Source organism: Cibotium barometz, chromosome 20 (assembly GCF_041138505.1).
Source record: "Cibotium barometz isolate CiBa-2024 chromosome 20, ASM4113850v1, whole genome shotgun sequence".
NCBI lineage: Eukaryota > Viridiplantae > Streptophyta > Polypodiopsida > Cyatheales > Cibotiaceae > Cibotium > Cibotium barometz.
This window is the reverse complement of record NC_141065.1, coordinates 4165377-4182414: the sequence shown is the minus strand read 5'-3', so window position 1 is coordinate 4182414 and position 17038 is coordinate 4165377. Positions and strand designations below refer to the sequence as shown.

At 40.5% G+C, this 17038-nt stretch overlaps 1 protein-coding gene across 8 annotated transcripts in view; it reads right to left on the bottom strand.

The window, feature by feature from the left end:
- LOC147627466 (uncharacterized) overlaps positions 1 to 7014 on the bottom strand; it is a 91053-nt gene extending 84039 nt beyond the window's left edge. For all 8 annotated transcript variants that reach the window (XR_015268241.1, XM_086814363.1, XM_086814365.1 and 5 more), the window contains exons 1-2: positions 6825 to 7014; positions 6476 to 6532 (exon numbers count right to left, since the gene is read on the bottom strand). Coding sequence is in view for 7 of the 8 variants with exons in the window: in XM_086814363.1 (XP_086670489.1) it covers positions 6476 to 6532; positions 6825 to 6920 (153 nt within the window). In the remaining variant the exon portion in view is untranslated. The remainder of the gene's footprint in view (positions 1 to 6475; positions 6533 to 6824) is intronic.
- Between the last annotated feature and the right edge of the window lie 10024 nt (positions 7015 to 17038).

Genomic DNA, 17038 nt, shown 5'->3' with positions numbered 1-17038 from the left:
TGGACTTACAGGTGTAAACTCTTGGCTGGTCTTTGTGTTGTACTCAGCCATACATATTATTTTAATTGAATAAAGAAATACCGCAAGGGGCGCCAAGCTTTGGGGCCAACGGGTGTCGCTGTGTTTTCAGATTTGGGCACTCTAGCCCCAATCTGTGTTTGGTTTCTCATCTAGACTACAAGTGGACGGGTAATTGCTCCTACCGCACTCTGGTTTTCTATCAGAGGCCGGTTTCATTATCTCTTGGACACATGGTTGAGTCTCTCAATGCACCCCCGCTAGGCTTACACTCTTGCTCAAAATGAAGAAATGAAGATGAACAGAGGCAAGCCCAAGCAGCCGCAGTCTAGTACCAAACCCCAGCAGCAGCAATCTGCTTCGCAGACGAGGAAAGGTAACGCGTCTTCTAAAGACGCTAAGAAGGACGACAAGTCTTGTAACTATTTGGTCCTCGAAGCTCTTTTCACATGATGGAACTTATGCCCGGACACATAGACAGATGGATGAAAGCATGGGAACAAGGATCTTGAATTTGGCTAAAGAAAAAGCACCAGTTTTGGTCAAGAAAACAAGAAAAAGCAAAAAGTCAAACTGAGTTAACCGCGAGCCAAGGACACCATTGGAAAGAGGAGGCTGAGCCGGATCAAAAAGCTAAAAGCAGCTTCCAAAACGCAACTCTGGGGCCAAAAAGCAAGGCCCTAAAGCTAGAAAAGCATGAATCAAGAACTTTGGACCATATTTGATTATTGTTAAAATATTAATAAGAGAAAAGTCAAAAGCAAAGCAAAAGCAAAGTTGGGCCGCTTTTGGCAAAAAGCAAGACCTCCTTCAAGTATGAAAGACGCAAGAGCCTTCCAATTTTGATCATCTACAAGGTGTGGAGATTTTCGAGATTGTGGAATTCCTCAAAGACTTCTTCATCCTCACCACTCTCTCCTCCCGTCAGTTGATTGGTTGCGTTTATATCTTCACGGACCTCTTCCATCAACACCGTCGCCACTTGTGCCCCCCTATGTGCCATTTGTAACTATTTGGTCCTCCATGCTCTTTTCGTATGATGGAACTCATGCCCGCACACATGGGAACATGTTGGCATTGGTCAAAAAGCAGGAAAAAGCAAAAGTCAAACTTTGTTGACCAAAAAGTTGAGGGCACCGTTGGAAAGAGGACATCGAACTAGATCAAAAAGCTAAAGGCCGCTTTTTCAAAAAGCTGCTCCAACGCCAAAAAGCAAGGCCCTGAAGATTGTAAAAGCATAAATCAAGAACTTTGACTATTATTTAAAAGAAAAAGCAAGAAAAATGAAACAAAAGCAGGACAAGGCAAAAGCATGGTGCCCCATCAAGTATATAAGAAGCATGTATCCTCTTGGTGAGGTATAGAAGACTCGTTGAGAATCTTGAGGGAGAATTCGTGAAGAACCATCGCCCACATCATCTTTTCTCCCTACTTCCTCACGCCGCCCATTGTCTCCACCTCCACCAGCGGAAACCGCCCTCGCCCCGTTGTTTTGCCCCCTGTGCGCCGGATGTGCCATCAGTGCCGCCTCCACTTTGTTGCGCTGCCACCTGCACTTCGACAGCACTACCCTATGAAGATACACTACTGCCTTGCTGCAGCTAGGCACCGCCCTGAGAGCTCTGCGCCACCTGTAGCCATCAGCAGCGCCAACAAACGCCATCGTCGCCACCTTTGTCTACACCGTTGCTGCTCTGTGCGCCGCCTGCGCATCTTCTGTCTAACTGCGCTGCCACCCTGTCTGCTACTGCAACTACCTTGGCTGCTGATTCCAGTCGCCGCCTGCACCCTGACTGCCGCCTCTACTCCACCCAGAGAGCCGCGCCACCTCTGCCCAGAGAAGAAGCGCCTGTGCCGCCTTTGCCTACAGTGCTTGCCTGCAGCGCTTGTTTCCGCCCTTTTGCACTACCTTGTACGTTGCTTTGTACAGTCTGCAACCTCCAAACACCGCCAGTGACGATGCCAACCATCAGCTCCAACACCCCCCCCTAACGAAGCTCTGCCACCGCCAATTTTCCTAAACCCCTACGAAAGAGGGGATTTCCTTGTGGAGATACATACCCATCTTGGTGTGAAGCCTACTTTTGTCTGGACTGAGAACAAAGAGCCTTGTGGATATTTGGGAACATCAAACATTGGATTTTGGTACTAGCCCGGTGTAAGCCTCTTGTGGGTCATCATCGTGGTGAGCTCAACATCAGTTATCTTGTGTCTCAACATTGACTTCGGCTAATCTCAACATCGACACTTTTATTTGATATTGTATTCATTTGTTGTATTGGTCCTGGCTTGGAAAAGCCCGTGGATTGTTCCTGAAATAAATTCCTGAAGAGGGGGCGGGACCTGTTCCCCGCTCAGTGTGGTGTACTGTGTGAAACCCCTATTCCCATCTCTCTCTCCCCCTTCTCTCTCTCTATCTTTATCTCTCGTACACGTGGTTGCATCTGTCACTGCCTGCCCTGTTCCCCGCTCAGCGTGGTGTACTGTGTGAAACCCCTATTCCCATCTCTCTCTCCCCCTTCTCTCTCTCTATCTTTCTCTCGTACACGTGGTTGCATCTGTCACTGCCCGCTTTGTCGGGCTTACAGTGGTATCAGAAGGGCCTCAAGAAGGGAACAATTATGAAGCCAACCCAAAGCATCGAGGAGGGATCCAAGGCCGCCAATCTGTCTCTATGAGACCGCAGTCATGACATCAGCTAAATTTCGAGACTTTCAAAAGTTCAAAAAGTATCTTCAAGAAGAAGAGTTCCTAGCTTGGAGAGCCAAGAAGGAACAAGACTACAGAAGAGCTCACATATTCAAAGACTTTATCAAAGACCAAACCACCGAAGCCGAAGGTGTGGAAGCTGCCAAAGCATATTTACAAGGTAAAAGGGTTACCTTTAGAGAAGAACCCAAAGCCACCCGATCCATCACTCATGGAGGACAAAGAGAAGTTACCCCTAAACCCACTTTATCAAATGCAGCCTCCTCAGGCCTAACAAAAGAGAAAAAGGCAAAGGAGCCTTCAACCGGCAAAGTGGACTTCAAGCCAGGAGAGAAAAGCGTAAAGTTTGATACCATTTATGGAAAGCAAGACACCCAGAAAGGCCTATCCTTCATCAAACACTTTGACGCCGCCTTTGGAGAAGAGAACTTCTCCAAAAAGTCCAAACTCCGCACTATCCGTATGCACTTAAAAGATGCCGCCTTCTTGAATTGGTGGCTAAAAGTGGTCCAACATGGGACCGAGCCTACCTCATGGGCTAATTTCAAAATCATGTTCAACAAGAAGTTCCTTCCCACAACCTTTGAGGCAGATGTAAACCATTGTTGTTGCCTATTTTGAAGACCAAGGAAGAGATCTCCATGCGGTTGAGTTTGTTGGAGATTTGGATACGGCCTTTGCACAAGTTCGGAAGGCTATTGAGACATCTCAAGCCAAGCAAAAGAAAGCTGCAGATAAGCACAGAAGGAAGGTCACTTTTGAAGAAGGGGATTGGGTGTTATTGCGATTTGAAAAGGCAAGACTTAGAAAGTCAAAAGCTAAGGAGCTCAAGGAACCCAAGCTTGCTCCCAGATATTATGGACCTTTTCAGGTTACCAAGAAGATCAACGATATATGTTATCGTTTGGACCTTCCACACCATTACCTTCCAGACCATTGGAGGATACATAATGCCTTCCATGTCAGTTTATTGAAGCCATATACAGGACTACCCCTAGAGGAGCCTGTATTGGAGGATCCACCAGAAGTAGAAGAACAAGAAGAAATTTTACAGCCGGAACAGATTGTATTCCATTCCGTGAACAGATTGTATTCCATTCCGTGAGAAAAACAAGAAGTAGAAGAACAAGAAGAAATTTTACAGCCGGAACAGATTGTATTCCATTCCGTGAGAAAAACAAGAAGAACATTGGTTTGGAAATTCCTCTTGAAAATTAAGAACTATTCACCTATGGATGCGAAATGGATGCCAAAAGAGTACTTCAAGGACTACCCAGATATTCTTCTAGCTTATGAGGAAGCAGTTGATCACCTGCACCCTTACTACCGCCTCTACTTCACCCATCGAGCCACGCTGCCTCTACCCAAAAAAGAAGCGCCTGCACCGCCTTTGCCTACAACGCATGCCTGCAACGCTTGTTTCCGCCCTTTTGCACTACCTTGTGCGCTGCTTTGTACAGTCTACTACCTCCAGACACCGTCCGTGCCAACACCAACCATCAACTCCAACACCCCTCCCCCTAACGAAGCTCTGCCGTCCCCAATTTCCTAAACCCCTACGAAGGAGGGAATTTCCTTGTGGAGATACATACCCATCTTGGTGTGAAGCCTTTTTGGGATTACTTTTGTCCGAATTGAGAACAAAGAGCCTTGTGGATATTTGGGAACATCAAACATTGGATTTTGGTACTAGCCCAGTGTAAGTCTCTTGTGGGTCATCTTCGTGGTGAGCTCAGCATCAGTTATCTTGTGCCTCGACATCGACTTCGGCCAATCTCGACATCGACACTTTTGTTTTATATTGTATTCATTTGTTGTAGACCCTAACTGGGTCTGGTTCTTGCCCTTGCCATTGGCAATGGCTGCCTTGGCTAATCCGGGCTCGAAGGTCTTCGGTTTTCCATTATTGTATTTCATCTCGGCACTTTGCGCAAGCGAAAGTGCTCGATCAAAAGTATGTGGTTCAAACATGCGCACATCCCACTGGATTTGCATGTCTAAACCGTACAAGAATTGACCTCGTTTGACCTCATTTGATTTTTACAATTGTAAAGCCAGGTGAGTGACTTTATTTGCGAACTGGAGGATTGGCTGAGCGTTTCTGGCGCGATCCTTGATACTCATCCTCGAGCCGCTCAAGATAGTGAGGCGGTAGACACCGCTTCTTGAGGTCTGTGAAAAATTGGTCCCACTCCTAGGCAGCAAACATCAACATGCTAATTCTCTGTGGCATATAAGGAAGCCCCTCTCATGGTGGCGGAAGAATCTCCGGATGTTGTGGAAGTGTAAAATGCCATTGAAACAAAGACTTTTTCTTTGGAGATGTTTGACAGGCACATTGTCAGTGGGGGTCATACTTGCTAAACGTCACATTGCACCTTCCACATGTCTAAGATGTCAGGCTCCCTCAGAGACTGTTCTTCATCTGCTTTGGCACTGCCCTTGTTCCAAGATCCTCCTCAGGAGAATTTCAGATTTTCTTCGGCTCCGTTTTCCTAGTCACATATTTGGGAAACATTTCTGGCTTTTTGGCAGATATATGCGGTCCTTGTCCCAATACTCACTATTTCTCTCTTGGGTGAGATATTGGGCTCTTTGGACAATTTGGAGTGAGCATAATTTGGCATACTTGGGTCGGCAGAACCACCAGTCATATGAATCCTTCAGAGCCTCATTGCGGCAATCCTTATATGATGCCTGCCATGAGGGTGATATGGATGCTTCTTGTTTAGAGCTTTTCTCTTTATGTTTCTGACATTTGGGATACTCTCCACTTCGGAGACTTCCCATCTTGTAAATTTATGAGCATATAAATATACTGCACTGGATATTACCAAAAAAAAAAGTGTGTGTGTACGCGCACGTGTGTGCATGCGTGTAGGTAGGTAGGTATGTATATACGTATGTATGACTGCAACAACAAAGCATATATTTCATTCAAAAAAAATGCAACATCCTAATGTAAACCATGTGCTTTCCCCTGATGCAAAAAACAATCATGCAGCCACCTATGTTGGGGTTAGGAGCTATGGGACATTTGCTATAAGGAGATTGTTCCACGGGGCCTCCAACTCAGGGATGGCTCTAGAAGAGTATTTTGGTTGGACACAATCATATGCTTGCTACCTAGGTGCCTTAATGATTTTCTGGTTGGTGCTAAGGATTCCATCTACAGAGGGGGTCTCTTCAATCAAGGTCAGATGATCTACCTTGTCGGTCTTGTTTCATGAGGTTGGGCATTTGCATAGATGCTCAAGGATGAGCACAAAAGCTACAAAGAGGACGTCAGACAAATGTGTTAGACCGGCAAGCACATCAAGCCGAGTGCAACTGCTCCGATACTCTCTTGGCAACTTACCACACAAGCCTGGAGACCATGCCCAAAGGCATCAGTCATGAGAGACCATCAGCAAACCACAACCACCCTCATAATCTGAGGTGGGATCTGCCAAACAACAGGCATCAAGCACCCAAAAGGTGAATTTCACTCCACCATAACTAGAGACCCAACATTGCCATTGGCTGTCGAACTAAATGGCCCCCTCAAAAACTTAGGCTTCTGTTGCCACAACTCCGTGCTCATCTTCATCATTAACAACAAAAATGGTCCCCTATTAATTGCTTGTACAAATGAGAAGAGAATCATGCAGCCGTATTCACATAATTGAAAGTGTTTTGTAATTTCATAAAGAAACATTTACGAAAAAGGTAACTCTCTACATCACACAGTGTATGATATCTTATAGACCTGTAGTTGTGCTAAGGTCTCTGATTTCGTTTGCTCATACTCATCCACGTCCAGCTCCTGACAAAGACAAGCTTTAAGTTAAGATAAGCATCCTCCCCCAACCCCAAAAACAAAAAAACTGTGGTATGCTTTTTTTTCTTTCTTTTTTGCTTTTTTAAACCACTTTTTGCTTCTTCTTTTTTCAAAAACCCAGACAAGCAGCAATATCGAAATTTCAGATTTTCCATACAAACATGGACGGACAGGGGGGAGTAGCGAGAGGAAAGAGAGAAGGCATGAACTTTAGGTGTTGTTTACTGCTAAACAGTGTTATTTCCTGTCTCTTTTTGGGATTATTTCTTGCGACTACCTCCTTGAGTTCCTCCAGATCCTTGAGCTGGGTGAGGAGACGTGACAATTGGCCTTGCAAATTGGCCTTCAACTGCTTGTCCGAGCTCCGATCCATGGCTCCGAAACTTGAGGTTCGAACTTTGAGTTTTCGAAATTGTTACTGTGTACTTTTTTCTTTTTTCTTTTTCTTTTTTTGGGCGAATGAGTTATTGAAAGGGCTGAGGCTTAACTGCTATGTGCCGTTTATGTAGTTATTTATTTTAATTTTTCCAAAAAGATACTTCAATGAGGGAGATCTATATATATATATATTCGAACACACACACATACCCACGTCACGTAGCCTTGATGGCATCGAACCCGGGTCCTCTCCAACCATTCTACCAACTCAACTAAAAGATACTTTTATTAAGTACGAAAAAATTTACAAGAAGAGAGATTTCATATCAAGTAGGGGGAATATCTCAACCAATCTGGTGCCTTGTGCTATCAGCAAGGTCCCATATGAGAGGTAGTGAAAAAGTTGCCATGATCCCACTCTCTCATATGAATTGGCCACATTTTCTCTCTGCAGCCCTCGAAGATCCTTGCATCCTGGCCCAAGTAGCCATGAGCATGTGGATATATCACACCAGATCCTACAAATGCACTGTGTATCATAAAGTGCCCTCCATGGCCTCAGTGCATCTAGCCTTCCAAATGTGCCAGGAGCAATGATAAACGTGGGTGGTAAATCCAATCACCTTCCCTAATTGGAGTACACCTTGCAATCTATTGCACAAGAAAGTCTTTCCAAGGCTCAGTGCCATGAAGAAATCCTCTGACAACCAGCTTACAAAGTAAAGCCTTACACTTCACCTTAAGGTCAATGTGTTCAATCCTTCCTCTTGCTTAGACAATAATAATGGTATCCCAAGCTACTCTCGCCCTAGTATGTACAATGCCATCTAATCCAAACCGAGGGAAGTTTTGAATAAGCCTACAAAGATGACCAATGCATCCCTTGTAAAAAACCCAGCACGACATGATGAACCGAGCAGTCGCCAGCAACACTTGGTTAGCTACCAAGGCTCTAAGGGCCAAATTAAGCTTCATGCTAGTCCAATGTTGAAGTTTGCTTTTAATGCTCATGAACATAGGAGTGAACTGTTGTGCAGGCGAGATGTCAATGCCAACTTGATTGCCAAGGTATCTCGCCAATGCATCCTCTCTCAATCCAAGTAAACCCCACATCCAAACCCCAATCTGCCTGCATAGAATCACTAATCCAAAATCATGCTGATTTGTGCCAATTGATGGCACTGCCTCTACCAACAAATCATCTCCAAGAAGGCAGTGCACAAAGCACAAAAGGTATGCCTCTGAGATCTCTAAAAGCATAGCAGTATCATTAGTACCTCTAAGTCCATTAATTCTTCCTTTGTGGGAAGAGGCAGCTTGATTGAGGGGGGTAACCCTAGGAAACCTCATGGCAGTGTGACCCTCGTGAAAGAAAAATGATGAAACTAGCTACCCAAGGTGGTGTAGAGCTCAGATAAAGATCTCCATGACAATATTAGAGTTAAAGTTAGTGTGGATCCCTATGCTCTAAAGCCTTACATTGACCTTATCAATAATTTTTTTGAAGGAATTACCAATCCTTACAATTGGTTATGTGCCTAGAAGCCCTAAGAATCATTTTGTGGTGCTGCTACATTATCTATATCATTGCAACCTCTTAAATAGCAACAAACAACTCTATTTTTGTTTCTTTCTTGGTTTTGAGAGTGCCATTTTAGGCATCTATCAACTTTTTCTCACATTCTCAACTACATGCCCTTTGTCGTTATAGTAAGAGAATTTAACCTTTTTCTTCTCATTTAAAGAGTTTTAATTCTTACCCTTCTTCTTTAAGTTAGCAGATAAATTTTGATGACCACCACCATTGCAACTTTGTATCCATATTTCCTCATGCTAAAGTAATGAATTGAACTTCTCTCAAATGTGAAAGGAGCTAACCTATCACTAACATTCAAAGATGTAACAAAATTATCATATTTATGCATTAATAATTATAGACAACAATGAGCTTGATCCACGGAGAAAAAGCTCATGCAAATTGTACCCATTTTATCTTGAGGATCTTTGATTTTGGTGAGAAATACCTCCACTACTTCACCTTCATTTACCTTCTTTTGTTGAAGCTAGTTTTTAAGATTCTAAATCCTTGAGGGATTCGAGGTCTTGTACTAGCTATTGTGGCATACCCCAACCATAGACCATGCTTCCACAAAACTATGTGGAGACATGCTAGACCATCATCCAGTACATACTAACTTCCACACTAGTTATAGTTATGGAAGCAATGCCCATGCTATCACAATTGTGTGAAGACATGCTAGACCATCGTCAACATACTAGCTTTCATGCTTGTTATGATGGCATAAAAATCTTAGACAAGGTCGATAGCAGGTTATATAGGGTTACTTTGTGCATCATCCCTCGTTAGTGGGAGGGTAAACATCGACACCAATGATGTTATCCCAAAGATCATGGGGGGATAGGCCATTAGTGCCATTAAGATTTTCATTAGAAATCAGTACCATTAAGATTTTCATTAGAAATCAGTACCATTAAGATTTCCATTAGTAATCAGTACCATTAAGATTTCCATTAGTAATTAGTACCATTAAGACTTTCATTAGAAATTAGTACCATTAAGATTTCCATTAGTAATCAGCACCATTAAGATTTCCATTAGTAATTACTACCATGAAGATTTTTGTTAGTAATCACTACCGTTAAGATTTCATTATATAAAAGAGGATAATCCATGCCATTAAGCTTGAACTTTCAAAGAGGATAAGTTGATGCCATTAAGATTTCCATTATACAAAAGAGGATAATTCGGGCCATTAAGCTTGAACTTTCAAAGAGGACATTAAGATTTCCATTAGTACCAAATGGTGGTGATGGGGTCTTGTAGAAGATGCCATTTCTTCAAAGGGACATCAAAGCCGAAGATCTGATGCCATGAAAAAGGATACAATGTGCAGTGCATACATGCATAAGAAGTAGGGTTTTTCATAGCAAAAAACTTTAGACTCAATATACTAACACAAAATAGAGAAGAATATTTTATTATTGAAGTGAATAAGACATGGAAAAGCTCCACACTCATATACTCTTCTAGTGAGAGGGAGCTTTGATGTGGCTAATTTAGAACTATTAAGAATGAGGTTGTGTGCTAATTATACAATATGCATAAGAGTCCTTATGCATAAGCTCTTATCATGATAGGAGCTCTATACATAAGCTCTTTATGCATAGATATAAGAGTTCTTATGTATATCTATGTATAAGCAGCTCTTATGCATAGGAGCTCTATACATAAGCTCTTATACAAAGGAGCTCCATGCATAAGCGCTTATACTTGAGAGCTTATGATTAGATTGTATAGAGCTTTTATGCATTTATATGCATAACCTCTTATGCATTTACACATGCACAAGAACAAGCTTATGCATAGCTTGGACTAGAGCATAATCTCTTTAATATACATACACAGAGAGCTCTTATTTTGTAATGTCTTACGCATATGAGCTTTCTATAGAGCTCTAGTCGTGTGCATAAGAAAACTACATAAGAGCTCTAGTCGTGTGCATAAGAAAACTACATAAGAGCTATCCATAGAGCCCTAGATCTCTCATGGATAGCTCTTATGCATAAGATCTACGCATAGAGCTCTAGCTCTCTTATGATCTTTATAAGTATAAAGCTCTAGAGAAAAAATAATAATAAATCCAAATGCACTCAAGGGTGCCATGCATCAAGGGAGATGAAGAGTGGACTCTTACTAGAGAAGGAGTATATAAGTTGTCTTGATAAAGAGAGAGTTTAGCTTTGTATGCTAAAGAAAACTTTACAAATAAGAAGAAAAAGTTAGTGAAAACAAAAGCTTATGCATTAGGTCTCCTTCATAAGACATAATACAAAGTAGCTTTGTGCTTAAGGTCTATTTCACAATGTATAAAGACCTTAAGGTCAATTTCACATTATATAAACACCTATGCATTATGCATGTATAAGACCTAATTCTTATTGAAGAAGATGAGAAATGAAAAAAACCCAATGTACATCCATGGTGGGGAATATTCCTTGAGGGAAACCAAAGAAAAAAATATTTAAAAGCTTCAGCTTTACTTCACATTAAGTGCACGCAAAAATAACTTTGTTTTCTCTTTAAATTCTATGTACTACATGCTTTCATCACACCCTTCCCTCGATTTTGTTTCCTTTGTGCTACATGCCTCACTAGCTACTCATCTTGCACCTCATTCTTCTTTGCGCCATAGCCTTCTCTCTCTCTCTCTCTCTCTCTCTCTCTCTCTCTCTCTCTCTCTCTCTCTCTCTCTCTCTCTCTCTAAAAACTGCTACAAAGAAAACAATAGGGCAGTGGGGGAATCTCTCTCCATAGGATTTTTCTATAGTTTTTAAGGATCGTGGGCATGTTATGCTGATCATATTCTAGTCAACAAAAAAAAAACCCAAAAAATTTAGAGAGAAAAAGAGCCATTATTTATTGTGAGGGCTACATTGTTTTTATTTATTCAATTGAATTAAAGTATTTTCCCCCAAAAAAAACTTATTTGATCTTAGAGGAGCTAGCTTAGGAATCATGTTTTGGCTACAAATAGCAAATTGTGAAAATAGTCATGCTACAAATATTAAGCATGCTATTTAGGCCATAATAGTGAGTTTTCCATGAGCACAATGAGCAAATTCCGTCTCCATCTCTCTCATACCAATCCGCCATGTCATTCTCCACTCAATCTGTCTCCCCTCTTAGGCCATCATCTCTCTCTCTCTCTCTCTCTCTCTCTCTCTCTCTCTCTCTCTCTCTCTCAGAGTACCAAAATCAGCTCCATAAAAAAATATCTCATATTTCCTATTGGTGGGACACCATTATAACGAGTTGTTGCCCTAGGTTGATCATTGGATTGTTGGAGGGGACTTCAACATGGCTGAGTAACCCTTTGACAAAAAGGGTGACCATGAGGGTAGAACACATTCTTTGGTGGAGAGAGCCTCCTGGGAAAGATTCATACTCTCCTTCTATGGTGGCAGGGATTATTGAATAGAGGATGATTTCCAGAGGAGGCCAAACTCTTTATCTTACTCATGGCATAATCATAGAAGCGAGGGGTGGATGCATCTTTGCACGGTTGGATAGGTTTTATGTGGATGACTGGGGCCTCGATAAAGGAGGTTCTATTGTTTGCAATACTACCAAATTAGATCATTACCTGGTTGTCTTATGCCTCACGGAACTTGGGAGACATAAGGGTTTACCTTGTGTTCATATCAAGACTCTCTCTATCAAGATGAAGAGACCTCATCTTGAAGTGAGAGATTTGGAGGCTTTGTGATGATCTTGACTCCTGGGAGAGACTTTCCTTAGCCTTGGAGAGGACTAGCCAGCACTATCACTTTGTTGCTTTGGCTAAGAAAGAAGTCATTGATTCATGGCAATATTTCTATGTCTAGGTGCTACTCCCTATGATGAGTGGGACGTGTGTACTCCATGCTAATGAGTGAAATTCGGTAGGTCCCTTCGTTGTATTCATACATCCTTTTGGTGTGTTTGTCTTTGCTCTTTAATGTAGAATATTAGTAGCAACATCTGTTAATCCTAAAATAGGATAACATTTCCCCCTTCCCAATGTTGATCGCATCCTTGTGATTGTGTAGAAGACAATGTTGATCGCATCCTTGTGATTGTGTAGAAGACTTTGTTGTGGGGAGAATGGAGATGTTATTACTCATGATATTGATTAAACAGTCATTGTTCCTCCGAAAAGGGATAGGGAAGGTTGGTTAGTAAATGTAAACGTTAGTGATAGGTAGAAGTACCTAAATAGAGCACGAGACTTTGTGAAATGATTGTGTTTTTCTATATTTTTCAAGATTTTCATTGTTTTTATTTTTGTTTTTTCTCACTTTAGTAATCACAAGCATGGTTATAACATATATATTTCAATTAGGGATTCTAAGGTTTGTTAGCAATGGATGAGAAGAGATGGTAGACACACTCGAGTAACTTTATAGACTAGTTTCTTAGTTGATGCTTACTTATGGTAGGATCATTATGATTTTGAGGCGGACCTATTCACACATTCTTCTTCCCATGTGCTTTTGTATCTTTAAAGCACAATAAAGTGCTCTTATAAGTAGATGTATAATGAGGTGCATAAAATTGAGTCAAAAGCTCATGATATAATTGAGTCAATAAGACTCTTGATGTAATTCTCTTGATGTAGTTGATGTTGAAGTTAAGACCATTAAAGGTGCAAAAGAATTAAGTAGACTTATAAGGCTAGTGAAAAACTTCTTCACTATTTTGAGAGAGGATTCAAAGCTCATTACATGATGACGTATGTGATTGAGGAGGTCCATTATGGGTGAGGGTCATGCTGTCAATTAGAGTAGGACCAAGTGGCATCATAGAGGACAACTTATTATGCTTGCAACTTTCAAAGGGATTTTAGGTGATAGGTTGTACCATAGACCAAGCTTTTGCCCACCATGCCCCACCATCCAGAAATGAACCTAGAAGGATATCATGGCCAAAGGCTATGGTGCATGCAAACTTTGCAACACTATCTACCAATGGGTGAGTAGGTATATGTGTCCATTCACAAAGTAGCTACTGTAGTTAGGTAGTGAAGAAGAAGAATGGCAAGCCAAATGTCCTACACATTGTTGTAAATGGTTGTGGATGATTTGTGATTGTGGTAGATTGTTGATGAGGATTTGATATTATGTGAGGTTCTTATGGCATTCTATCAGTTTTAGGTAGACTATTCTTGTAGCTTCCTTATTGTTCACTTTCTTACGAGTAATAGGTTCTTATGTACACCCTCCTTGAGCAGGTTCTTATTTCTGCTAGCTTTTGTAACCTATGGTGATGACATCTAAAGCCGGTTAAGGAACATTTTGAGGTGTATTATTATGTGCTCAAATGTGTGCTTGAATGACTCTGTTGTAAGGGAGGATGTCAAACCTTGGAATGGAAGCTCTCCAAGTGTTGATGTAAGGTGAGGTTTCATGTTTCGTTCCCATTGGAATAGTGCAAGTAGGTTTTTATGGCATCTTTGATTTTGAGAGAGGGTTCTTGTGGTCTACTTGCTCATGCTTTGATCTCCCCATCATTTGAGACTTTGGTGCATCTTTTGCAAACTAAAGTTGGTGGCAAGGCTTTACTCTTTTGATGGCTTTAGGAACTCATATTATGAAATTTCCATCATTATACCCTTAAGCATGGAGTACACATGTAGGGACTCATATTTTTTAAACTTTACAAGTTGGGGTTTGGTGTCATGGTTGTCAAGGTTTCTTCCTTTGTGAATTGGGGTTTGGTGTCATGGTTGTTAACGTTTTTGAACTTTGTGAATTGGGGGTTGGTGTCATGGTAGTCTTAGGTTTTCGCACTTGTAAAAGAATTTCTTTGGAACCCAAAATGTTTAAGTGGCATGAGGTTTTTATCTAGCTTGTGTAGATTTGCAACAATTTCTTTTGAACCCACAATGTTTGAGTTGCATGAGGTTTTTGTCAAGCTTGTGTAGATTTTTGTGGAAGAGGTGGTAGGGTACCCTTGTTTCCAAACTTTTGGAGATTTGCATTACGAGTGTGGCATAGGTCAGTGACGTAGCCAAATTGGATTGCTACCCTCATAGTAGCCTTGATCTATAAGTAACCACTTTTTCCACCCATTTATAGACATATGGAAAATGATTTTCGTGGTCTATTTACCTTCTTCCTAGTAGAGGTGAAGGTCTATCTAGTACCCTTCTTGGAATTAGCTTGCAAGGAAGCTATTGTGGTTTTTGTGGGTTTGGGAAACATTGATGATGAGGCTTGGGGTTCAATTGTCAATGTCAAGGTCATGTTAATAAACTTACCTTTGTCATGAACTTTCTTTTGGCTACTTCCAGCAAGTGCCTAGCCTTAGGTGATGCCTTATGTGTAGTACAGCCTTCTTTAGGCTTCTTTCCCTTAGTCTTAGTTTTAGACTTCATTTCTTCCATTGGTTTACTTTTAATTTAGAAGCTTGCGAGTCATCTTTTGATTTTTGTTTGAGGATATTATGCTCCACCCATGGAGAGTCATCTATTAGGAGTTTTGTTCCTTTTGCTCGCACCTTCGCTTGCAAGCGTGTGAGAACGTTTAGAGATATTGTGGATAATTTCCCATTCTACACACTTAAGATGAGTGTTAAGTACTGTGAGGTAGCTTGCAGTGAAGCAGCTCTCCTCGAGCAATCTATAAACAAGTGATCAATCTATAGATATTGTGGATAATTGCTCATTCTTCACACTTATAATGAATGTTGAGTACTATAGCTTGCAGTGAAGCACCTCTCCTTGGAAAATCTATGATCATGTGATCTAAGATTTGATTTTTTTTAATGGATAAATTTATCCCTATCCCCTAAATTCAACAATACAATTATTAAAATCTCAAAAGGTATTAGAGGCTTGCATGAACGCGAAAGAAATGAGGTTTTCATGGACATGAAAATGCTGTCTACAATTTCACAAATGTGAAAATGTAAGCACCCTCTAAATTTGATTTTTGGGGTGGTTTTTCTTATTTTTACATGTTCTAGGCATCTAGATTGGGTCTCCTAAATATGAAAATTCTAACTTTATGCTAAAAAATCTTAAGTCACAACATTTGGTGCAAATTTTTTAATTTTATATCTCTTGACTAATTAAAAAACTAGTAGATTAGTTGAAATTACTAAAAATCAAGAGTTTCTTTGTGATTTTTTTTTACTTTTTTAATCTTATCTAATTAATTACTTACTAATCCACCTATCTAATTAAATTTAAGAAGAACAACAAAAATCAAGCAAAATTTGAATTCTAAGCTCTAGGCTAAACCTTTTCTATAGATCTTTTCTACAGATTATCCAAAATGCAAAAATCTCTTATGTTTGAAGAAGGTATTGCATGTAGCCATGCATTCTAAAATCTATCTAGTTTCTAGCATGATTTAAAGAATACAACAAAAAGATTTACAATAGGTCTGAAGGAAAAAAAAATCAAGAAAAACATAAAAACAAGTTCTTTTCTCTCAAGACAAATAATTATTAATGAAGATATAAAAACTGTTAACCCATTTTGGGATGAACAAATGTTGCCACTAATATTCTACATCAAAGAGAGCAAAGACAGACACACAAAAGGATGTATGGTCAAGCTATTAAGTGATAGTGTCCATATCTACAACTTGGATAAGCACCCATAATGGTCAATGAAATCCTTATGGCGATTCCCACTCCAAGAGCAAGTGGTAGCAAGCTAGGATAAACTCCCAACGATGTATTTCATGGATGAATTGTTTTTAGAATTGTATAAGAAAAAAGGCCACTTATGAGCACCCAATTGTGTGACCATATTTTAAGTGTGAAAACTTATGGTCTTGTATACAATTTGAAGACCACTTCTGAGCACCCAGTCATTGACATAGTTTAAGTGTGTGTGTAAACACTTATGGCCTTGTATATAGGTCAATTTCTCTCATAATGTAATATACTCTCCCATTGTGCAATTGTGCTGCACTTGAGTCTTGCTCTTGCTAATTATGTTCGTAATGACTTGCTAATGACCTTGTGTGAGGAGTGTGTGAGGTGAGAGGAGGGATAAGGACCCATAGTGTAATGAAACAATATGACAATTCTCGTAATAAGAAAAGGCAATGGAACCTGCTACTTAAGGAGGTACGGAGCATGGACTAATGGAAAGATCCCTACCACATTATTGGAGTTAGAGGTAGAGTAGATCTCTATGCTCTAAAGTATTAACATTTTTTGCACCATAATCCCTTAGCTTCTTTCATTGCTTTTCTCTAGATCTATCGAGCTTTCCATAATATGGTGTGGAGTAGTGGTGTGTATGGCTTGGAGTAGTGGTGTGTTCAAACACATTTAGTGGGTGTATAGACATGGTGAGTCAATAATCATCTCTCTCTCTCTCCTTGTCACAATAATTAGCTCACACATTTCTCTGTCTTCATCCATAATCATCTCTCTCTCTCTCTCTCTCTCTCTCTCTCTCTCTCTCTATATATATATATATATATATATATATATATATATATATATATATATATATAATAGACTACATCATCCATAATAATAATGGATAGGAGCTTATACAATCAATGTGTTATGTCAATAATTCCCTCCTG